Below are 21,164 nucleotides of genomic sequence, written 5' to 3'. Positions count from 1 at the left end.
GACGTGCTGGTTAGGTGCATGACCCAAATAGGCGCCGGTCTGTGGCGACTAGGGGAATTTCACAGTAACTTTGTTGCAGTGTTAATGTAAGCCTTATTTGTGACTAATAAACTTTAAGCTTCACAGCGCCAGGGACCCAGGTTCGATTCCCGGCTTGGGTCACCGCCTGTGTGGAGTTTGCATGCTGTCCCCATGTCATGCATGGGTTTCCTCCGAGTGCTCTGGTTTCCTCCAACATTCTGAAAGACATGCTGGTTAGGTGCGTTGACCCGAACAAGTGCTGGACTTTGGTGACTTGGGGAATTTCACAGTAACTTCATTGCAGTGTTAATGTAAGCCTTATTTGTGACTAATAAATAAACTTTAAAAAATTGCATTGGATCAGATGCCTGATGACAGATAAAGTCTCCATTAAAAACCTGCAAAAACTGAGTTGGCAAAGCTTAGTGAACAATAAGTACCATACTGCCAGTCAGTCCCAAATCTGGGCAACTGTCTTCATCCTACTAAGGTGAAGAGCTTGTCTTGTGCTGTAACCTTGTGTTATGTGATGAATGAAATTATCTGTGACTAGAATTTCATGCTTCCCCCACCAGCAGGTTTTGAGAGGTTGGGGGAAGAGGGGACCCTTAAACTGAGGGGACAAAATTCCCTCCCAGTGCCCATTGATCCCAACTCCACATTAATTTTATGCTGGGTGGACATGGCCTCACATGTGAAGCCCACTCTTGCCCCAGCTGAGAACCTTAAATAGGCAATTAATGGTCACTAAACTGTTGTTTTATGCCCAGCCTCAATTTTTAGGTTGGTAAGGGGAATGAACCTCCATGGGGAAGGTCATTTAACAACAAAGTTACTTCCTAGGTGCAAAGGACTAAGGGTGCCCCCCTACTTAGGCTCCAGTGATCTCCAGACCTTCCTCCATCCCCTAGTCTCTCCCCAGTCACCCCCTCCACAACCCTTTACCCCTCACCCCAAGGCATTCCTTACCCTCCTTGCCCTGGGACCCTTAAGTTAACTGGTCCCCCAGTTCCTGAACATTGACCCAGACCTCTTTCTACATTTCTTCGTCTGCCCAGAACAGCACTATACAAGTCTCACAACACCAGGTTAATGTCCAACAAGTTTATCTGGAATCAGAAGCTCTTGGAGTATTTCTCCTTCATCAGCTCGTGATTCCAAATAAACCTATTGGACTTTAACCTGCTATTGTAAGACTTCTTACTGTGCCCATCAGAGTCTAATTCCAGCATCTCACCATCATCGTCACAACTCTGTCACTGCAGGGCACTGTTGGCAGCCCTCTAAAGGCACTATACTCTCCCGACAGAGGTGCCACTCAATGCTCATTCAAGCATGAAATGGCTGTGGGGCACTCAGAATCGGTGGGGATGTGTTGTTCACTGACTCTTCCAATGGTGAGAAGTGAGACCCAGCCATCCGAAAAATTCAGTTTGAGGCATTTATGGCAAAAGGCAGCCATGTACATTGTCAAATTCCAGACTGTTGACTTCACATCATATTAAATTTATATGACACAGATGTATAAGACCCAAAGGGAATATAAGAGGCTGTTTTATGATGGGAAGCTAGACCAGCATTCAGGAGTCAAACCACACACATGTTTCTCTGTAACGTTCCTGAAATGGCATGGATTGTGGCAGAGGTTGGGGGCAAGTGGACAGAAAAGCCTACCATTGACTTAATATGCAAACTGGATTTCTCTTCTCTTGATCCTCTTCCATTTTCATTACTCCGCTAGCATTCCTTAACCTGCCTCCCGCTTGAGCGGTAAGATATTCAGCCCTTCAAACTTGCTCTGCCATTCGAATAGATCGTGGCTGATGACCACCTCGACTCCATTTACCTGCCTCAGTTCCGATCCCCTGATCTGCCAAATTAACAAAAGTTTCTTAATCTCACTTTTAAAAGTTGCAATTGCCCAAGTCTTTGCCACTTGCAGGGCCTAGGCTTTTCTTTGCTGGGGCTTTGGGGTGATGTCATGGTGAAGGTATAGAGGCTTCAATAAAACTTTGGATGGATCCTGAATGTTGCTTGACATTTTTGTCATGGTTTGGCCGTTTCATGCTCCATGGATGGTATATTATCCTGCAGCTCATCATTACACTTTGGAAGTATAAATTTAGTACCCTTTACCTTTTTTTTTAAAAGATGAGTAGTGTCATAGCAGGGTGGTGGATAGGTGGTTTGGTGTGGAGATGGTTGTTACAACCTTGATTCCTCATTGTGGATGAGTAAAGTTCCCTTTTAGAAAAATTGGGATCACGTTTTCCATTTTGTATTTTGAATACTATGGGACTAAGGAATCTTTGCTTGTTTCATAAGCAAGTACAGATAAAATCGTGTATCTTGGAAAAAAGTGTCCTTTTTTCTTCTCCTAAGTCACTGGCATCTCCAGGGTTGTTGGAGTGGAGGAATTATGGTTTGGGCATGCTGGACATAGCTGACTAATTTTTGAATATCTAGCCTTGTTGGGTTGGTCTTCTATTTTGATTTGGCTGAACAGGCAGTGGTTATTTGATTATTTGGCCCATGGAGGACATAGTGAGCATATAAGAACATAAGAACATAAGAAATAGGAGCAGGAGTAGGCCATCTGGCCCTTCGAGCCTGCCCCGCCATTCAATAAGATCATGGCTGATCTGTCGCTGCTCAGTTCCACTTTCCCGCCCTCTCCCCATAACCCTTAATCCCCTCTCTTATCAAAAACCCATCAACCCGCGTCTTAAAAATATTTAGCGAGGCAGCCTCCACCACTTCAACGGGCAGAGAATTCCAGAGATTCACCACCCTTTGAGTGAAGAAGTTCCTCCTCAACTCCATTCTAAACCGTCCCCCTTTTATCTTGAGGCTGTGCCCCCTAGTCCTACTGTCTTTTTTGAGCGGGAAGAGTCTCTCCACCTCTATCCTATCCATTCCCATTCATCATCTTATACGTCTCAATGAGATCTCCCCTCATTCTTCTAAACTCTAACGAGTACAAGCCCAGTTTATTCAGCCTCTCCTCATAGCTCAACCCCCTCAACTCCGGTATCAGCCTAGTAAACCTCCTCTGCACTCCCTCCAAGGCCAAAATATCTTTGCGCAGGTGCGGCGCCCAAAACTGCACACAGTACTCCAGCTGCGGCCTCACCAAGGCCCTATACAGCTGCAGCAAGACCTCCCTACTTTTATATTCAATCCCCCTCGCGATGAAGGCCAGCATCCCATTCACCTTCCTGACCACCTGCTGCACCTGCAAGCTGGGTTTTTGCGACTCATGCACAAGGACCCCGAGGTCCCTCTGCACCGTCGCCTGCTGCAGTTTTTCGCCCCGTAAGTAATAATCCTTCCTACTATTCTTCCTACCAAAGTGGACCGCCTCACACTTGCCAACATTAAATTCCATTTGCCATTTCCTGGCCCATTCGCCCAGCCTATCTAGATCCTTCTGCAGACTCTCCACACCCTCCGCACAATTTGCCTTTCCCCCAATCTTGGTGTCATCAGCAAATTTCGACACCCTACACTCGGTTCCCTCCTCCAGATCATCTATATAAATGGTAAAAAGGTTGTGATGGTTTCTCTTTTGAGGTGAGTAATGGGTTGAATTTCATTGATAGTGGGGCCCGGGTGGTGTTTTTGGGGTATCTAGAGAGAGGGATAGTTGGCACGTAAGAGTAATGCAAGTGTTCTTGGTCTGTTGATCCTTATTTTAGGGTATTGTAGAGCAGGTCAGGGCAGTAGTGGCTGTGCTTTACTGGGTCAGGCGGATGGTACATTAGATGGGGGAGGACGTTGCCCATGATGTCCCCTTCTGGTAGCTACTGGACCGTTCTTCTTCCTGAAGTTTGGTTCCTCTGGGGCCATGATGTTCTGTTGGTTGCAGGGCTTGAGTGCAGATCTTTCAGTTGTAGATTGGCCTGGTTGAAAGTTTAGATAAACCTCCTCCAAGTGATTTTATATGAGACTTCAGAGAGGGGTTTGTAGTGCTGTGAGCCTGGGCGAGGTATGAGAGTCCTTGGCTTACTGGTTCCTACACATGAGAGCGTACACTGCTATGCTATAGCTTGTACCAATGGCAGTAGTCTGATGTTCCCCCTTTCATGGATTATCCTTTCATCGCCTGGGGAACCTGGGATGCTGGAATGCTGAATTAGGCTCTTGTATATTACCTGTTGCGGGATTCCATATATATTGTAGCTCTGTCTATGTTATCCTTTGGAGGAGGGCCCGCATTCTGGGGCCATGTTCTCACAACGTTATCCTGTTATCGTGTGATCCCCCACAGTCTTTGCTATCTTTCCTTATCCTCATGAGAGGAGACAGTACTTACATCAGCTGTGGTGGGTAATTGGAATAATTTGTATTAATTTTCACAGCTTTTTTTGTATGTTTGTATGGAATAATTATTACTCTGCACCGTATTAAATCTTTGGGGATCTGTTGCATTTCATGACAAATGTAGAATGAACACTTTCAATAAAAATATTCTTCAAACAAAAAGAATGGTAACACTTTGAAAGTAAATTTACTGCTCAAGGTCATAGCTGGAAAGAAGTTTATAAACCCAGAAATAGCTTTCAAGGATGTAAACTGATACTTGTATGATAAGGACAAGACAAGGCTGAGGTGAGAAAATCATTGCAAGAAACCAGCTGAAGAAGAACCACTGAAGATTGGAAGTTAAAAAAAAACCATATAACCTCATCTACCTTTTTCCTGTACCCCTCTAGAACTGTACCTTCTAATTTATATTACCTTTTCTCATTCTAACACAAAGTATCAATTCACGTATCCAATATGGATTTATATGGTATTGGATGAGAAGTGAACATTCTAAATTTTACATCTTGCATTCATTTTCCCCTGTAAAAACAGGCATAGAGAGGTCTAATTTTACACCCTCAGTCTTTGGATTCAATTTTCCAGGAATAGATGCTACCCAAAACCTTTCTCTAATCCACAATGGTGGCCCTTTAAAGGAAAAATTAATCTTCGCTGTTAAGTCATTCCCTTTGCTTTATTTTTTTCTAACTGTCATTTTTTTCTTTGTTTAGTTTACAACATTTGTCAGCTGTTTCCTATTACTCTTGTCAGAGCAGTCTACAATGATTTATTTAGGTCTCCTGGTTGTCATATCTTTCTTCCTGTTAGAATGTGGCATAAATTATTTCAACGAACGCTTACAGGCCTCTCCCTGAATTCATTATTGTTTAAGTAAAAAAAAAACTAGATTTATCCAAGAACATTGCATCAGTTTTTTTGTGGCAGCATGCCATCTTATAAAAGGGATGGTTTGTGCCATTGTGGTCGATTCTGCATTAAGCATCCACTGGGCCTGAGTTTTCAAGCTCCCTGCCAACAGGGTTGTAGTGCGCGGATGGAAGCAAGCGTAAAATTCCTTGGATGGGCTCCTCACTAAGTTCCCGCCTGTCCCAACATCTTTGCAATTTTAAGTTGGGATTGGCAAGGCCTTGGAAGGGCTGACTGCCTTTGCTCCAGTTGAGGGCTTTAAGTGGTCAATATTATTCACATATGGGCGTATTTTCCACGCAGCCTCAGTTTTTAGGCTGGTGGAAGGAGTTTCCGGTTATCAGATTCAGGCCTTGGATGGAAAGATGGAGACGGCTCCATTAGAAGCCCTCTTTGGATCTTCTATTTCTGAAGCCACATTAGGATTCAGAATAGATATGTTCAGCCAGGATTTGCAAACTGACAACATGGGCACCTCCTTCCTTCCCTCCCAACCCCCCTTCCCCACCATAATCCCTCCCAGCAGAGCAGACCATGCCTGCGGGGATGTGTTTTCCGCTGCCCCTTCAAATGACAGGATGGGTATCTCCAGTATGCTAAAAATCTCAGTCTATGTGTGGCTCTGGAGCCCCACTCTGGCGTTGCAGTCTCTGTCACATTTGCTGCAAAGGATGACAGCAGGCCAATAAGGTGCATGATTCATCTCCCTCTGCTTTCTCTGAACCTTCTTCTCAGTCAGCTGAGCTCTTTATTTCTGCTTGCCCCTTTGAATGCCCTTCGAAACATTTAGCCTCCAGAGGTCAAGGCTGTCAGTGACTGCCTCCTCACTGTCAGCCGACAATCCTGATATCCTTTTGCTGATGCCTTTATAGAGGTCTTTGGGGATATGACCATCATCCATCTGTTGATCAAGGTTGAGCTAGCGCAGACATCATTGGCTCACTAAGAATATACACTGATGGAATTAACATGCTTCAGAACCGTTGAGCTAGAGGCCTCATCCTGAAAAGATTGCCAAAGATATACATGAGATGGCGAAGGCGAAAACTGTTCAGCATTTTCTTCTGCCTAGCATACGTTGTCCACACCTTGCTTCTGTAGACAGTGCTGAAGACACAGGTTTGCTGGACTCAGTTTGGCATTCTCAGTCAGGTTGCTGTTGTTCCACTCTCTCTTTCTAAGCTTGGATTTAACAGCTGCAGATTTTGTGAAACATGAATTAATTTCAGCATCAAGTGATAAGATTGCTGGTAATTGTAGAGTATAGATATGTGAAGCTATCAACAAACTCCAGAGTCATTTCATCAGAGATATGAACGTATGACAACATCCTGGACTATGAAATTTGTCTTAGTGTTGCTGATGGTCAAATTAAATATTTTATAGGCAAGAGACAGTCTGTCTATTTGTCATTGAAGATGTTCCTTCCTATGGAAAGCTAGTGTGGCCCACCTTTGTATTTGGCCTCAGGTGAGCAAGGTAAACACCCCTGGAGATGGCACGAAGACGTATGAAAGGAACAAAGAGAAGAAAAAGTCAGTGCCTGAATGCAAGACTGGTGTTGTCCCTTACCCATCATGTTGTCATGGAAAGAGATCAAATTGAGAAGCTTTGGTGGGCAGCCAATTTCCCTATTAGCTTAAACAGATTGTCTCTTGGGTGGAACTGATGAAGACAACATATTGTGTTCTCCTTTGTTCATGGCATTTATCTTAGCAGCTGCTCCACTGCCACTTGTGGATCTTCTATTTCTGAAGCCACTCTAGGATTCAAAATAGATTCTTTCAGCCAGGATCAGCAAACTGACAACATGGTCAAATACGTTTCCCACAATGCTTAGCAGGAAGATATCTTAATGGCTGCTGTAATGGATGCAATTGCCTTTGTTCTTGTACGGGGTCATAATATTTCCATCACAAAAGTCACAAGGTGCTGTCCCCTCCCTCCAACTGTGACAGGTAAACTTGTGCAGATGCTGAAAGAGAGTGGTTTCCATACTTAATGAGTTCAGGTAGCCTGGCATCATCACCTGGAGCTTTGCACATGGCAAGCGCATCTATAACTTTGCTAAGCTCCTCCACTGTGGATTCCATATCCAGCTCTGCCATAACAAGACTACAAAGGAATAGGAACAGGAGTGGACTGTTTGGCTCCTTGAGCCTGCTCTGCTATTACATGTTCACAGCTGATCCAACATTCCACTTTCCTGCTCTTTCCCTGTAACCCTTGATGCCCTTAACTGATGAAAAATCTATCTCAGCCTTAAATATACACAAAGACCCTGTCCCCTGCTCTCTGTAGCAAGGAGTTCCAAAGACTCACAACCCTCTAAGAGAAGAAATTCCTCCTCATCTCAGTCTTAAATTGGCATCTCTTTATTCTGAGACAATGCCCTCTGGTCCAAGCCTCTTCCATAAGGGAACATCCTCTCAGCATTTACCCTGTCAAGCTCCTTAAGCAACCTGCTTAACCTGTATAGGGCATTGGTGAGGCCACAGCTGGAGTACTGTGTGCAGTTTTGGGCGCCGCACCTGTGCAAGGATATTTTGGCCCTGGAGGGAGTGCAGAGGAGGTTTACTAGGCTGATACCGGAGTTGAGGGGATTGAGCTATGAGGAGAGGCTGAATAAACTAGGCTTGTACTCGTTAGAGTTTAGAAGAATGAGGGGAGATCTCATTGAGACGTATAAGATGATGAATGGGATGGATAGGATAGAGGTGGAGAGACTCTTCCCGCTCAAAAAAGACAGTAGGACTAGGGGGCACAGCCTCAAGATAAAGGGGAGGCGGTTTAGAACGGAGTTGAGGAGGAACTTCTTCACTCAAAGGGTGGTGAATCTCTGGAATTCTCTGCCCGTTGAAGTGGTGGAGGCTGCCTCGCTAAATATTTTTAAGAAGCGGGTTGATGGGTTCTTGATAAGAGAGGGGATTAAGGGTTATGGGGAGAGGGCGGGAAAGTGGAACTGAGCCACAACAGATCAGCCATGATCTTATTGAATGGCGGGGCAGGCTCGAAGGGCTAGATGGCCTACTCCTGCTCCTATTTCTTATGTTCTTATGTTCTAACCTTTCCTCATAAGACAACCCCTCCATACCAGGGATCATCCTGGTGAACTTTCTCTGAATTGCCTCCAATGAAATAACATCTTTCCTTAAATAAGGGGCTAAAACTGATCATAGTATTCCAGATGTGGTCTAACTAGTGCCTTGTGCAGTGAGATTTCTCTATTCTTATACTCCAATCGTCTTGAAATAAAAGTCAACATTCCATTAGCCTTCCTGATTATCTGCTCCACCTATGTACTAACTTTCTCTGTTTTGTGTGCAAGTACCTCCCAGGTCCATTTGTGCCATAGCTTTCTGCAGTTTTTCTCCATTTAAATAATACTGTTCTTTTGTTCTCCCTTCCAAAGTGAACATCTTCACATTTTCCCACATGATACTCCATTTGCCAACTTTTTATCCACTTTGTATCCCTCTCACAACTTGCCTTTCCACTTAATTTTGTGTTGTCAGCAAATTGGCTATAATACATTCACTTCCTTCCTCCAAGTTATTACTGTATATTATAAACTGTTGTTTTCCCAGGCCTGATCCCACTGGTTACAAGCATTCTGAGTCTTCAAGCTTGAATCTCTTTTATAGTTAATGAGCATGGATCACTTGGCTTCAAGAACAGTTTCCATCACATCATGTCAGCTTCAAACTCAGTCAGCAATTTTCTGCAATTGCTTCCCATATGTTGAGAGTTTGTATTGTAGATGTTGTCTTGAAATATATTTCATCTCTTGTCCGCACTCAATATAAGAATGCTAGGGATGGCTTGTTCAATCGAGATGAATTGTTGATTTTTATCCAGGTTGACAATATGGCTTATGTTGATATAAGAATGGCATTTCTGCTTTGAATGAAAAATCTTCAAGGGTTGAACTCTATCCCTGTTGCACAACAGGGAGTGATTTGCATTACAGTCAGAGCTGTGATAGTTGCCTGTGTTGACAATCCTGTTCAGATTCTGATGATGATCAGATCCTGCTGGTTCCAATTCCCTGATTTTGGATATTTCCAGGTCATCTTGTGGAATGGGTTGTTTTGAAAGAAGGCTCCCTGACACAAAGCTCATGATAACAACAAAACTCAAGTAATCTCTGTCAGTTCTCATTTATCTTTCCCAGGACATGTCTGATGCAGGAAGGCCATGCCTCACGGCCTGTACCTACTTTTGCAATGAATTACAAGTAGGTAAAGACGTTCCAACTTAGATATTCTGCTAATATCAAAGTCAAGATTTTTGTAGAACTAGTCTTTCACTTCTGTTATGGAGCACAAAGTTGCAGTATAGATATTCATGAGGTTAACTGACCCTGTTTGAGTTGAGAAGTGGACAGAGGGAACAGTTTTTGAACCATTTGTTGGGGTTCTTTGCATTGAAGCTTTCACTTTGTTCACACATTTCTTCTGAACTCTTCCCTAGGCAGATTAAAGTAATGTTTTCCTTTCAGTGTTCTACTCTTAGTTTTCCTACAAGAGACAAGCTTTCCATGTCTATACTCACCTTATTAATGCCCATGTTGATCACATACTGTGTGTGTTATTGACCAGCTTTAAGTTGTCTGTGAATCCCATGCACATGGACCTGATGCTGCAGCTTGCCAGTTGAAGAGATGGCATCTTTCTTTTCATTAGTTTTGTTTGTTTGCTTGGTGCAATGGATTCTGCCCATTTGCTGAGCAGAACTCAGAGAGCAGATCTCCCTGAGTTCTGGGCATCCATTGACAAAGATGGATCACGGTAGGTCAGAAAGCGATTAGTCAAGAGCTGCTCAACTTGCGATGGGCAATGGCTAGCCAATGGGACACAATGGTCTCTCTCACCATTGTGAAGCACCCATTCTCTATGCCAGCTGAGTTGCCTAACTTCATTATCCTTAATGTGAATAATGGAAATCCACATGGGCTAAAAAAGATGGAATTCTATGATCCAACTGAATAAGAAACAGCTGAAAAGATATGGCATCATTAAACAGAGATTTTTTTAAAAAATCACATTTGAAAGCAATGATTTCACCGCTGAGGGTTAGGTTCCCTTTAACATGAAACATGACATCTTCCACATCCGTTTCTCAGCTTGAAACAGCTGTAACATTTTGTGAAAGAGTTTCAAAGTTGCTACAAATTAGAGTTTTATCCGTAATGATTTTTGTGAGACTGAAACCAATTATCTTTGTTCCATTTGGATCAAGACCCTGACAAATCTTTGTTTTGTTTCAGCTAAGATTTCTGTTTCCTCTCACGCCATAAGTATCGATAAGGGACACAAATGAATGATTGCACTTCTTTTCTATCCATAAAATATTTTTGACACAAATTTCAGTTTAGGCATTGAAAAGGATTTCAGAAATGTCAGTTTGAGGGACATTTCTGATAAACATGGTTTATGAGGAGTTTGTAGCTTGCAAGCTTGAAATTGTCATTCATGAAATGATAACGTCCAGCAAATCTGATCACCATTCTGGCTTGGCGTGTATGGTACACGTACCGGCCAGTTTTGCCGTGTGGTGCAACAACTATACAGTATTTTAATCTAGTTAAAATGTCCCAAGGCAATCCAAAGGAACCATATAAGAACATTTAATACCACATCATATTACAAGATATTAGAGATGATGACCAAAAGCTTGAGCAAAGAGGTAAGTTTTTAAGGAGCATCATAATGGCGAGGTAGACAGAAAAAAGAGCTTCAGGGATGGAAATCTAGAACTGAACCAGCTGAAAGCACAGCACAAATGACGAGGCACTTGAAATAGGGAATGTGCAAGAGATCAGAATTGGATGAGGCGCAGAGATCTTGGAGCAAATAAGACTAGAAGGCATTAACGGGAAAGGGATAGCCATTGAGGGACATGGAAACAAGGTTAAGAATTTAAAATTGAGATGTTATCAAACCAGAAGCCAATTATAAATCTGCAATCACAGGGTTGTGTTTCAAATGAACTTGTGAGAGTTGGGGTATGAGAAGTAAAGGTTTGGATGAGCTCAAGTTTCTGGAGTGTGGAAGATGAGTGGCCAGCCAGATATTGGATTAATCATGTTATCCTCATGTCGTAACTTTTCTTGGAAATAATTGGTTGAGATTGATTACCATATTTAGTCAACAACTCCATTATCATTGTATCAAAGGAACATAAGACTTAGGAGCAAGAGTAGACCATCAAGCCCTTGGAGCCTGTTCTACCATTCAATATGATCATGGCAGATCTTATTGAATAAGATCACATCTCATTCTTCTGAACTTCAATGAATACAGGCCCAATCTACCTTCATAAGCTTAAGCCACTCATCCCAGGAATCAGTCAAGCAAACCATCTCTGAGTTGCCTCGAACATAATGATACCTTTTTTCAAGTAAGTAGAACAAAACTGTACACTGTACTTCAGATGTGATCTCACCAGGAGCTGTTTTGTACAGCTGCAGTAAACTTTCCCAACTTTTCTGTTCCATTCCCCTTGCAATAAACATTCCATTTGCCTTCTTAATCACTTGCTGTCCCTGCATACTAACTTTTTGAGAGTATCAGGAGAATAGACGGCAAATGAGATGAATCATCATCCTTTTACACTCTTTCTATGTCCCTTAACCCACATGAACAGAAATATGCACACCCACAGTCAGATGCGATTGAATTTCTCAGCCCGTAGGTTTCAACTTTACAACTAAACATGAATATGACAGTCTAAATGAAAAAATACTCAGAGCCCCTTAAGTTAACTGTCAAAGTTATACATACCATCAGTAAAATCAGTATAACAGTTCAGGTAATTTTCATTAATCCAAGAGACCAACGTGATTAGCCCAGTTTTGTGCCACTGCAGAAGTTGCCTATGAGCAAGATTTATTTCTAGGGGAGATGTGCCATCCAATATATTAAACCTTTGTGTTCCTCAAATCTTCTCAATTAAATTTAGGTAGGTTTATTGAGTTGGGTGCTGCTTAAAAAAATGAGTGTTGACAAAACTGATCTCTCAAATTAAAGTGAATGCCATGTGTCTTGTATTATATCACATTGTATTGTAACAAAACTACCAAGTGAAAAATTTAAATAGCAGCTTCCATGTCTGTTAATTCATTGACCTGCAAATTTGCATACGGCACTTACATTAAATCTTGCCCAATACTATTTTGGTACAGTCTGGAATAAGGGAAACATTCTTTCCTTCCAATGGACATTTTACTGTCTCATTTCATGTTACGGTAATCAACTTATTTACACAGCTTCAAATAAAAAGCAGCTTTTGACACGTTGGAACATTTCTGTAAAGGAAATAGTCTTTCCCTTCCCCCGCTCCTGTACTTTCACAACAGGGTGACACTCACCTTCTAAGTTTGTCTCTAACTTGTGGATTCTTGATCTCATTTTGTAAGTCCTCAAAATCCCGAACAGTAGTCATGTTACAAAATACTCTGTAGTCGGGATACGGAGGGATGCCGTGATCCCGACCCCTCTGGATGTTCATTGCTGCCAAGTCCAAGGCAACAGCATGAGCCATGGAAAACAGCCTCTCCGTTAGTTCCAAATTGAGAACCTCTGAGGGGACTCGCATTTTCCCTGCAGAAGCAAAAAGGCCACGGAGAAGTGGATCAATACCCCCTTCTTGGATAAGTCTGAAGGGAGAGAAGAAAGCCTTGTGAAGGGGAAGGTGGCCTTCTGGAATTGGTTGAAAAGAACTGTTCAGTCGATGGAGAATAGGATTGATTAATGTGTGACCAAATCGAAAAGCCGCTGTGGCAAAAGCATTAAAGATTGCCCCATTCATATTTGGATTGTAGCTATTATATGGTCCCATCATTTTCATTCCCACATCTCCCAGGATTTTAGGGAGCCAGTGATTATACGTGATGTGCTGCATCTGTGCTCCAACAATTTTCCGGGCTTCTTGATAAACAGTGTCTCCATCCCAGTGAGGATTCAATTTCAGTAGTTCAGTAGCAATACGATTATGTTCACGGAACCACAAGGTGTGCATGGCTGTCAGCGCAACGTGTTCATTCGCCCTGTGATCTCCTGCAAGGAAGCAAGGAATTGGGCTTTCATTCTCATCCTTCAAGCATTCTATCGCTTGGCCTGTGGCAAAAGGCAACATGTGTTTACCGGATCCTGGCACAACTTGACCTTCTTTTAGTAGACCGCGTTGATTTGCAAGGTCTCTTACTTCCATGGTGTCACGGTCTGTACTACCATACACATTAGACGCATCTATGTATGATGTTAGATGATTAATCTGCTCTCTGGCATACACTGACTTCATCAGTAAGGAAGTCATGCCACTGCCACAAACTGGACTGGAGCGAACAAAAAACATGCATCTTGCATTTCTTACGCGAGGATCATTTTCTGGAATCATAATTGGGAAGCAAGGGGGATCATTATTGCATGCGGAGCTGCAAGACTGTCCATCAGAAAATCGCGACATACTGAGAGCTGGAACAGTCAGGTCCAAATCGTGGTCCAAAAATTGGCCCCACTGCATCAGAATGTGTGTAAATCTGTCATCTGGAGTTATCGTCTCTGTCCCAATCATTGTTGTTGAAACAAGGCGAGGGAGCGGTAAGGGATGGCCATTATACAAACGCTTGGATTCAGTACCTCTGGGGAGGCTAAAACCATTTTCATAAACTGGTTTTAGAATTCTCTCAAATGCTGTGAGCGATGCCCCCCACATTGGATGCTGGAGATTATTACATGTGCCATCGTGACTTCGATACTTCTGGTGATAACATATGTCTGAGCAGTTTGGGAATCGTCTATGAGCAGTGCACCCAGAGAGATTGGCTATTAAGTCCAGATAACGTGGAGAAACAAGGTCATTGTAGCGGAAGTCTGAAAGAAATAAAAGATGGTTAGCATAAGCTATTCCCAATCATGGAAATTAATCTCCCACAATCATTTTGACAACGGCGACACAGTAGTTAGCACTGCTGCTTCAAAGCTTCAGGGACCTGGGTTCGATTCCTGGCTTGGGTCACTGTCTGTGTGGAGTTTGCACATTCTCTTTGTATCTGCGTGGGTTCCCTCCAGTTTCCTCCCACAGTCCAAAGATGTGCGGGTTAGGTTGATTGGCTATGCTAAAATTGCCCCTTAGAGTCCTGAGATGTGTAGGTTAGAGAGATTAGCAGGTAAATATGTAGGGATATGGAGGTAGGGCCTGGGTGGGATTGTGGTCAGTGCGGACTCGATGGGCCAAATGGCCTCTTTCTGCACTGTAGGATTTCTATGACATTTCCTCTGACTTGATCCAGTTCTTTCCTATAATTTTAATGGAAACCTGTGCTCGTAAGAACTGTGGATGGTGCAACATCAGAGCAGATTTTCAGAGTGAAAAACAATCCTGAACTGAAAGAAAACTGTACTCCAACAGAGCAGCTATAAAGACTCATAGTGCCCAATACTTTCAATAGCAATTACTAACATATTCTGGAAGCTGGTTGGACACGACTCTATATCAAAATGCTGAATGTTTTCCCTTCGGTATTATACTGTCCAGGCTCACTTTCTAACCAGCAAACAAATCTGGTAACAATAAGCTGCTGATGTCATTATGTCTTAGTCCAATACATGATCTGGGTAAAAACGTACCAGAGAACACTCCAGAAAGAGAAGGTGAAGAAATAGCAGCTCAGTTCACCTATCAGCTGATGCTGGCAATTCTAACCAGCTAGAGCAGTTCAGTTGGATCACCAGTCAGCAGAAATGCAAATATTTAACATGGTCAAAACAAATATTTCCTTGCAAAATTCATGAGAAAAATATTCAAAATAAAATTGTAAATCCACACTTCTTAGCAATTTACTTACACTGAACTAAACTGCAGTAGAATTAAACTACAAAGCAATGTTAATTCCCATTTTTCAAATCACTTTGTCTAATTTATTTAAATTAACCAAAGCGCATGATAGAATTCATGAGACCTGGGGGTGAGGCAGAGTGAGGTGAGGTGGGGAATTCCCAAGGGTCATTAGCTGCAGCCAGGATTTCTGTTGGTCTGTTGAATTGGGTGTGAGGTCCAAATCAGGATTCTCACCAGGCGTCTCCAGGCCTGCTGCACCTGCCACCTTACCCAGAGTGGGAGGGAACCTTATCACTTCTACTTTAAAGTCATTGGAATCTAGCAGCCACCAATATTTCCAGGTCCTGACCATCACGGACCAAGTGCCATGGATTCTGAGAGAGGGGCAAAGAAGTAAGTATTGTGTCCATATGCCCCTTCTATGCTGCCAGGCTGCAGTGGTGGGAGTCTTCAAGGGGCCTGAGAGTCGGGGGAGGGAGGCTTGGGCTGGTGGGAAGGGGTTGAACTTGGGGCTCACCAGTGGGATGTTTGTCCTGTTTGCTCTGCGAAACATGGAAATGAGTCTTAGGATGGTGATTTCAGGCAACTTTCAGGTTACAGTCTTTATTAGTGACTTTGAAGTGCCCTAATGATTTTTAAATTATTGCCCCCTGAAGACCTGGAAGCCTTCAAAATCACAACAGTGCTTCATTGTCCACTCTTAAACCCAAAACAAATGGCTGGTAAATTTTCTGCTTTGAGGAGAAATTACTTCTCACAAAGGGTCATGAGTCTGTTGGATTCACTACTCTAGAGCATGGTGGGTGCCAAGGCTTTGTGTAAATTTAACAAAGAGGTGGATAGATATTTAATTATTAAGTGTTTGAAGGGCAGTAGTGAATGGGCAGGAAAGTAGAGCTGAGGCCAAGCTGAGATCAGCTTTGATCGTATTAAATGGTGGAGCAGGAGTAAGAGGCTGAATAGCCTATCCCTGCTCCCAGTTTCTATGATTCTATGGTGGGAATGCCCTTGCTTGAATTCAGGAACCTTAGGTCTTACCAGTGCCCTTCGAAGTATTTTGATGGACAAGAGAAACCAGTTTCACTAAGGGGAACCCTTTGCTTTTTCTCATAAGCCCGAGGTACTCAGAAAGAGCTTTGAATGATGGACAGGGAATGTCAGTTTCACTAGAGTGAAACCCCTTTCTAGCTTGAATGAGCGTCAGGTGCTGCCTAACCTCTTTGAACTGCTTTGATGGACAGCTCCACATCAGATTATTTTATTATTGACACAATCATTTTATGCTCAATAAGCCTGAAGTGCTTCCTCTTTTGAACTGCTATAGTTTCTAACCACCATTTTTTTTTAAACAGGTCTCTTGTTCTGAAGTGCCTGCTCATGAGCTACTGGTTTTAACCACAATGTTTCTGATCTGAAGGCCTTCCCAGAAAGACCAGACACACAGTCTAACTGCAATCTTTTTTTATAGTGGGTCTTTTTCAACCTCTTGTGCTGGAACAACATGTCTGTACTAGAGTTTGTTTTCAGCCATAGAAAAAGCTGGCACGATTATGAGTTATCCACCAAGGGGTCCTCAAAGAGGACCTTCTAGCAACCACTGTTTATTTCTCTGGAGAAATAAGCATGCCAGGTGGGGCTTAGAGGCCTTTGAAGTCTCTGAGTGGTCAGGGACATGGCTCCATCCACGCCACCCTGCCTGTAACACAATGGCACCAGTTAGGCCTTTCAGCACTTTGTTGAGAGAATTGCAGGCATGATGCTGGCATTAACTCAATAGTGACAATGCTATCCAATTCTGCGATGTAGATCATATCCCAAAAATCATTACAACCTATCTGTGCCTGGTAGAACAATAGTATAATTGTATTCGTAATAACAAATAATTTATTAGTCATCTGCTAATACATATCTCCAGAGTTTTCTCAGATGTTTCTGATAAGGATTGTCTTCTGAAATGTAATGGTCGCCTGGCGCTGAGAAAACTCAAACTGTGAGATGAAACTGCTAACTTATGAAGAACTAATTGGTATCTTTTGCTCTATTTGCTGCAGTCAGCAGAAAGCAAAATTGGCATTAAAGTACTAAATAGACTCCCTGCTGAATTTCATTTGCTAACTTCAATAAATGGATGAGCATATAAGCCATTATTCAATCATTTTATATGTGATTTGAAGAAATTTGCTGAAAATGTTGAATAAGCTAACTTACAATTTTCAAAAAGAAAAAGATTTCTTTTTGCGTCAAACTCGGATAAATATCTGGAATAATCCAAAAACAACATAAGTGTTTCTAATAGGTTTTCATCACTGAATGCGAGAGTCACATTAAGTATATAACGTGGTGCATTTCTGAAGAACTATTCACCCATGATGATCAACAGAAAGGCACATTATAATAAATTATTGTGTTGGTTTACATGTCATGAAAAGTCTTTTGCCAAATTATGAGGCCACAGAAAACATTTGCTAATTGCAGGGAAAGTAAACCTTAGCCGTAATTATCGTTCAAACATAAAGCATTCTTGTACCAGTTAGTCACTGCCATTAACTATTTCTCTCCCTACACCATTACCCAGAAATGCAAATCGAAAATTAAACTTTCAACTCACCAGAGTTATGCCAGGATGCTAGCATCAACTGTCAGCAGAGCCATAAGCCACAGCTCTGTGACATCTCATTGCTGGCTTTCATGAAATGTATTAAAGGTCTAAGCACCTGGAAAAGAAGAGCAAAGTGAATGGCTGAATATTTTAGCCTGGAAATTACGCAATAAAAATTGCATAAGTTGAACGTAATTATGGTATGGGATGGGAGAAGTTAAAAAAGCAGCTAAAACTAGACCTGTCAGGATATCATCTGCTAATCACCCACATCTCCTCACCACCAAACCCCACCGCTCCCCCCAAAAAGTTGCACATATGATTTGTGGAAAGGAGACAATAGTACTTCTGCCCACCCTCTTATACATGATGGGAACTTTAAAGGAATTTCTAGATGTATTCCCAGGCTACCCTGAGAATTCTGGCAGATAAATTTTTGATAGACATATTGCATTTGCCAAAATGGATCACACTTCTGATTGTGGGCCTAAAATTGGGCTTCAAGTGGAAAAGATTAGCAGAAATTGATCACAGGTGAATCAATTGCTGTTACTCCAGACACTGAATGGAGCTGAAAGATAAACCCTGGTTCTTTTTCTTCAGCCTGATCTGATATTGGAATGAACGATTCACTGCCTTCTTGGGACAAGCACATGCATTATATTGCTGCAGGAGTGGACATCTGCTCCCAACATTCAAATACTCCTGTCCTTGGAGCTTGGGATGTGAGGTGACAACAGTAGGCTGAAGCCCTTTAGCCACTTAGTCCCAACAGATGTTTTAAAATAAAATAGTGCTAGCTTTAAAGCTGAAATAAGTTGTAAGAAGCTATGAGAGAAATGTACCCATAAGATAAATAAACTATAGGAATTTGGAGTACAAACTAAAACTGGTTATTTCATTACACTTTAACACCCAGATGCAGGACTTATGAGAATCCAACAGCAGCTCAGATGAGCATTAAATAAAACTGTCAGAGCCATAATGGAAGTAAAATAAAATTCATAAGTAGATCCTCATAAGAAATGTTCCCAGGGATAAAGGTATAATGATTTATAAGTGTTTAATTGGATCTCTGCTACAGGTTATCCTTGCTGAGTTGACAGGTAGTTCTCTCATTAAATTCTTACCAATCATTTCAGATTTAAACTAATCCCTTCTACCCATTCCATTTTTAACCAAACCTTCTAAAAAAAAAAGCAGAAAAATTCAGCCATTTATTTTTTCTTCTTTTTCAGTCGATACTTAGTGTTCCTCTTGGGAGCCAGCAATGATATAGCATCAAACAACTGCCTTCCCCGATCGGGTAATATGTGAAAGGAGAAAGTAGACAAAACTTGCATTTGAATGGTGTTTTCAGGTTAAATAATGTCAGTGAGATTGCCTTAAAGCTGAAGTTTAACCACACAGACCACACATTGTAAAACTGTGTAACTTTCCCATTTTACTAATTGAAAAAAAAATCCCCTTTCTGATTTGATTTCAAATTTTATTTCTAATAACATAACCAATCAACCATTGACTCACCAGGCCCTTTCCTTCCTGTGGAAGGGGCCTACTTTCCACTTGTTGCTCTCTTCAACTGAATAGTCAAGTTTGAAAACTCACATGGTTCAGAAACGCAGGCCCTTGAAATTGTGTCCTTCCATTTTGTGACATAAAATATTGGAATGCTACCCTGCTGAAGTTTAACACTCCACTGCTGCAAGTTATCTAATTATGATACAAGGTTACAAATCTATTAATAAGTAAATGAAAACTTGAAATTATATAGCACCTTATTATGTTTCAGAGCAGCTTACATAACTTGCACTTGAAATAGATTTGTACATCAAATATAGCAGCCAACTTATAGATATATAGATTCCACAAATGGTAATGAGCTATAACACCAAATTATCTGTTTTGTGGCAAAAGAATAATGATTGTGCCATTAAAAACTTCTTGTTCTTCTTTAAGTTCAGCCTAAACTACTACTTGAGTCATGTACACTGCTAAAAATAAAGCCATGAAAATGAATACTAAATTATAGTAAATTGAGACCAGCAATAACTGGATAGAAACTAGTTACAGAAAGAATATACCTAACTAGAATTCCAGAAGGAAACTAGGAGAAACACCTGTGATAAAGTGCACATGCCAAGTTTAAGTCTATTTCAGTAGAAAAAATTCCATGATTACTGGGAACACACACACACACACACACACACACACACACACACACACACACACACACACACACACACACACACACACACACACACTAGGGATGGAGAGCTGTTTTTGAAGTTTCAGAATGACCCCAGAAAGTGAGTGGTGCACTGTTCCCAAAGATACTGCAATACCGGGCCAATACATAGAGTGGATGCAGCAAGCCCTTATTCCATCTCTCTGATAGAGAAGACAAGGACAATAAATGTGGAGCACAACTTCCAATTAAACTATGACGGTACAGAAAATGTTGCAGATTCAAACTAATGAACATCAAATTTACGATGTTCTTCCTACAAAAAGTGTAATTTTATTTTTTATTGCTGCAAAAATATTCATGTGAGGTATAGAATAAATTGCTGATTTGTTATCATTTTTCACCCAGTGATAAGAGTTAAAATGACACTTAACAAGTGATAAACATGTGTAATGGGATTTTCAGAAGATCACTTAGATAATTTAAGAAACAGAACTGCTATGATTAGGGACTGTAGATTTTATTTAATGGATGGCTTATGATGGGTTTGTCTTCATCTCTACCTATCCAGTAATTATGAAGCAAGTTCAGCTTCCTCTTCAATACATCTGTATGTTATTTGCAGAATATAATTTCTAACTTAACCTCCAAGGAGGGTCAAACATTCATGACCAATAAAAACTCAGGAGTGATTTTCTGCGACCCCTGCAACATGTTTTCCGATGGCAGAGACGGCTTGCCATTGGCCACCAGTAGAATCTTCCAGTCCCATCAATCTCTATGGCATTTTGCATGGCTTGTTTGTCCAGCTGCCAGGAACACTCCAAAGGGACTCACCTCTGAGGGAACCAGAGGATCCCATTGGCAGGAACAGCAGGCAAACCCCACGTTAAAAATTGTTTTAGGGTGGGAAACAAATGCTAGCCAGAAATGCCACATGCCATTAAAGGATAAAAACGTAATTACTGTAAACATAAAATAATCCTCACAGGTACTATATTTTACCCTTTTGGACATTTTGTCTATGTTTGGTGATCTATCACTTTTTTGGCTTGGTTTTTGTGATGTTAATGATGGCAATACTGTTGCTGCCATACTGCACTAAAATTAAGAGTTCTTTTGGCACAGAATATGATGAAAGTACAGAAGTCGCTGTCTATGAGGAATTTGCAGAGGATGTGCTTTTCAGGTCCCCACGGACCACAAACAACGGGAAGTCTTTGAACTGTCAAGAACCTACAGACTTAAACAGGTAATATTGTCATTAAAAATCCTTCA

The 21,164-nt window shown here is 41.7% G+C and overlaps 1 protein-coding gene across 1 annotated transcript in view; it reads right to left on the bottom strand.

Annotated features, from left to right (window-relative positions):
• The window catches only part of LOC145347031 (peroxidasin homolog), a 403,231-nt gene that overhangs the window by 56,132 nt on the left and 325,935 nt on the right, over window positions 1-21,164 (bottom strand). Inside the window, exon 17 of the mRNA XM_080194932.1 lies at window positions 12,629-14,132. Coding sequence (XP_080051058.1) covers window positions 12,629-14,132 — 1,504 coding nt within the window. The remainder of the gene's footprint in view (window positions 1-12,628; window positions 14,133-21,164) is intronic.

Source organism: Carcharhinus amblyrhynchos, chromosome 8 (assembly GCF_965287045.1).
Source record: "Carcharhinus amblyrhynchos chromosome 8, sCarAmb.v2.hapA, whole genome shotgun sequence".
NCBI lineage: Eukaryota > Metazoa > Chordata > Chondrichthyes > Carcharhiniformes > Carcharhinidae > Carcharhinus > Carcharhinus amblyrhynchos.
This window is presented reverse-complemented; position numbering and strand designations above follow the sequence as displayed.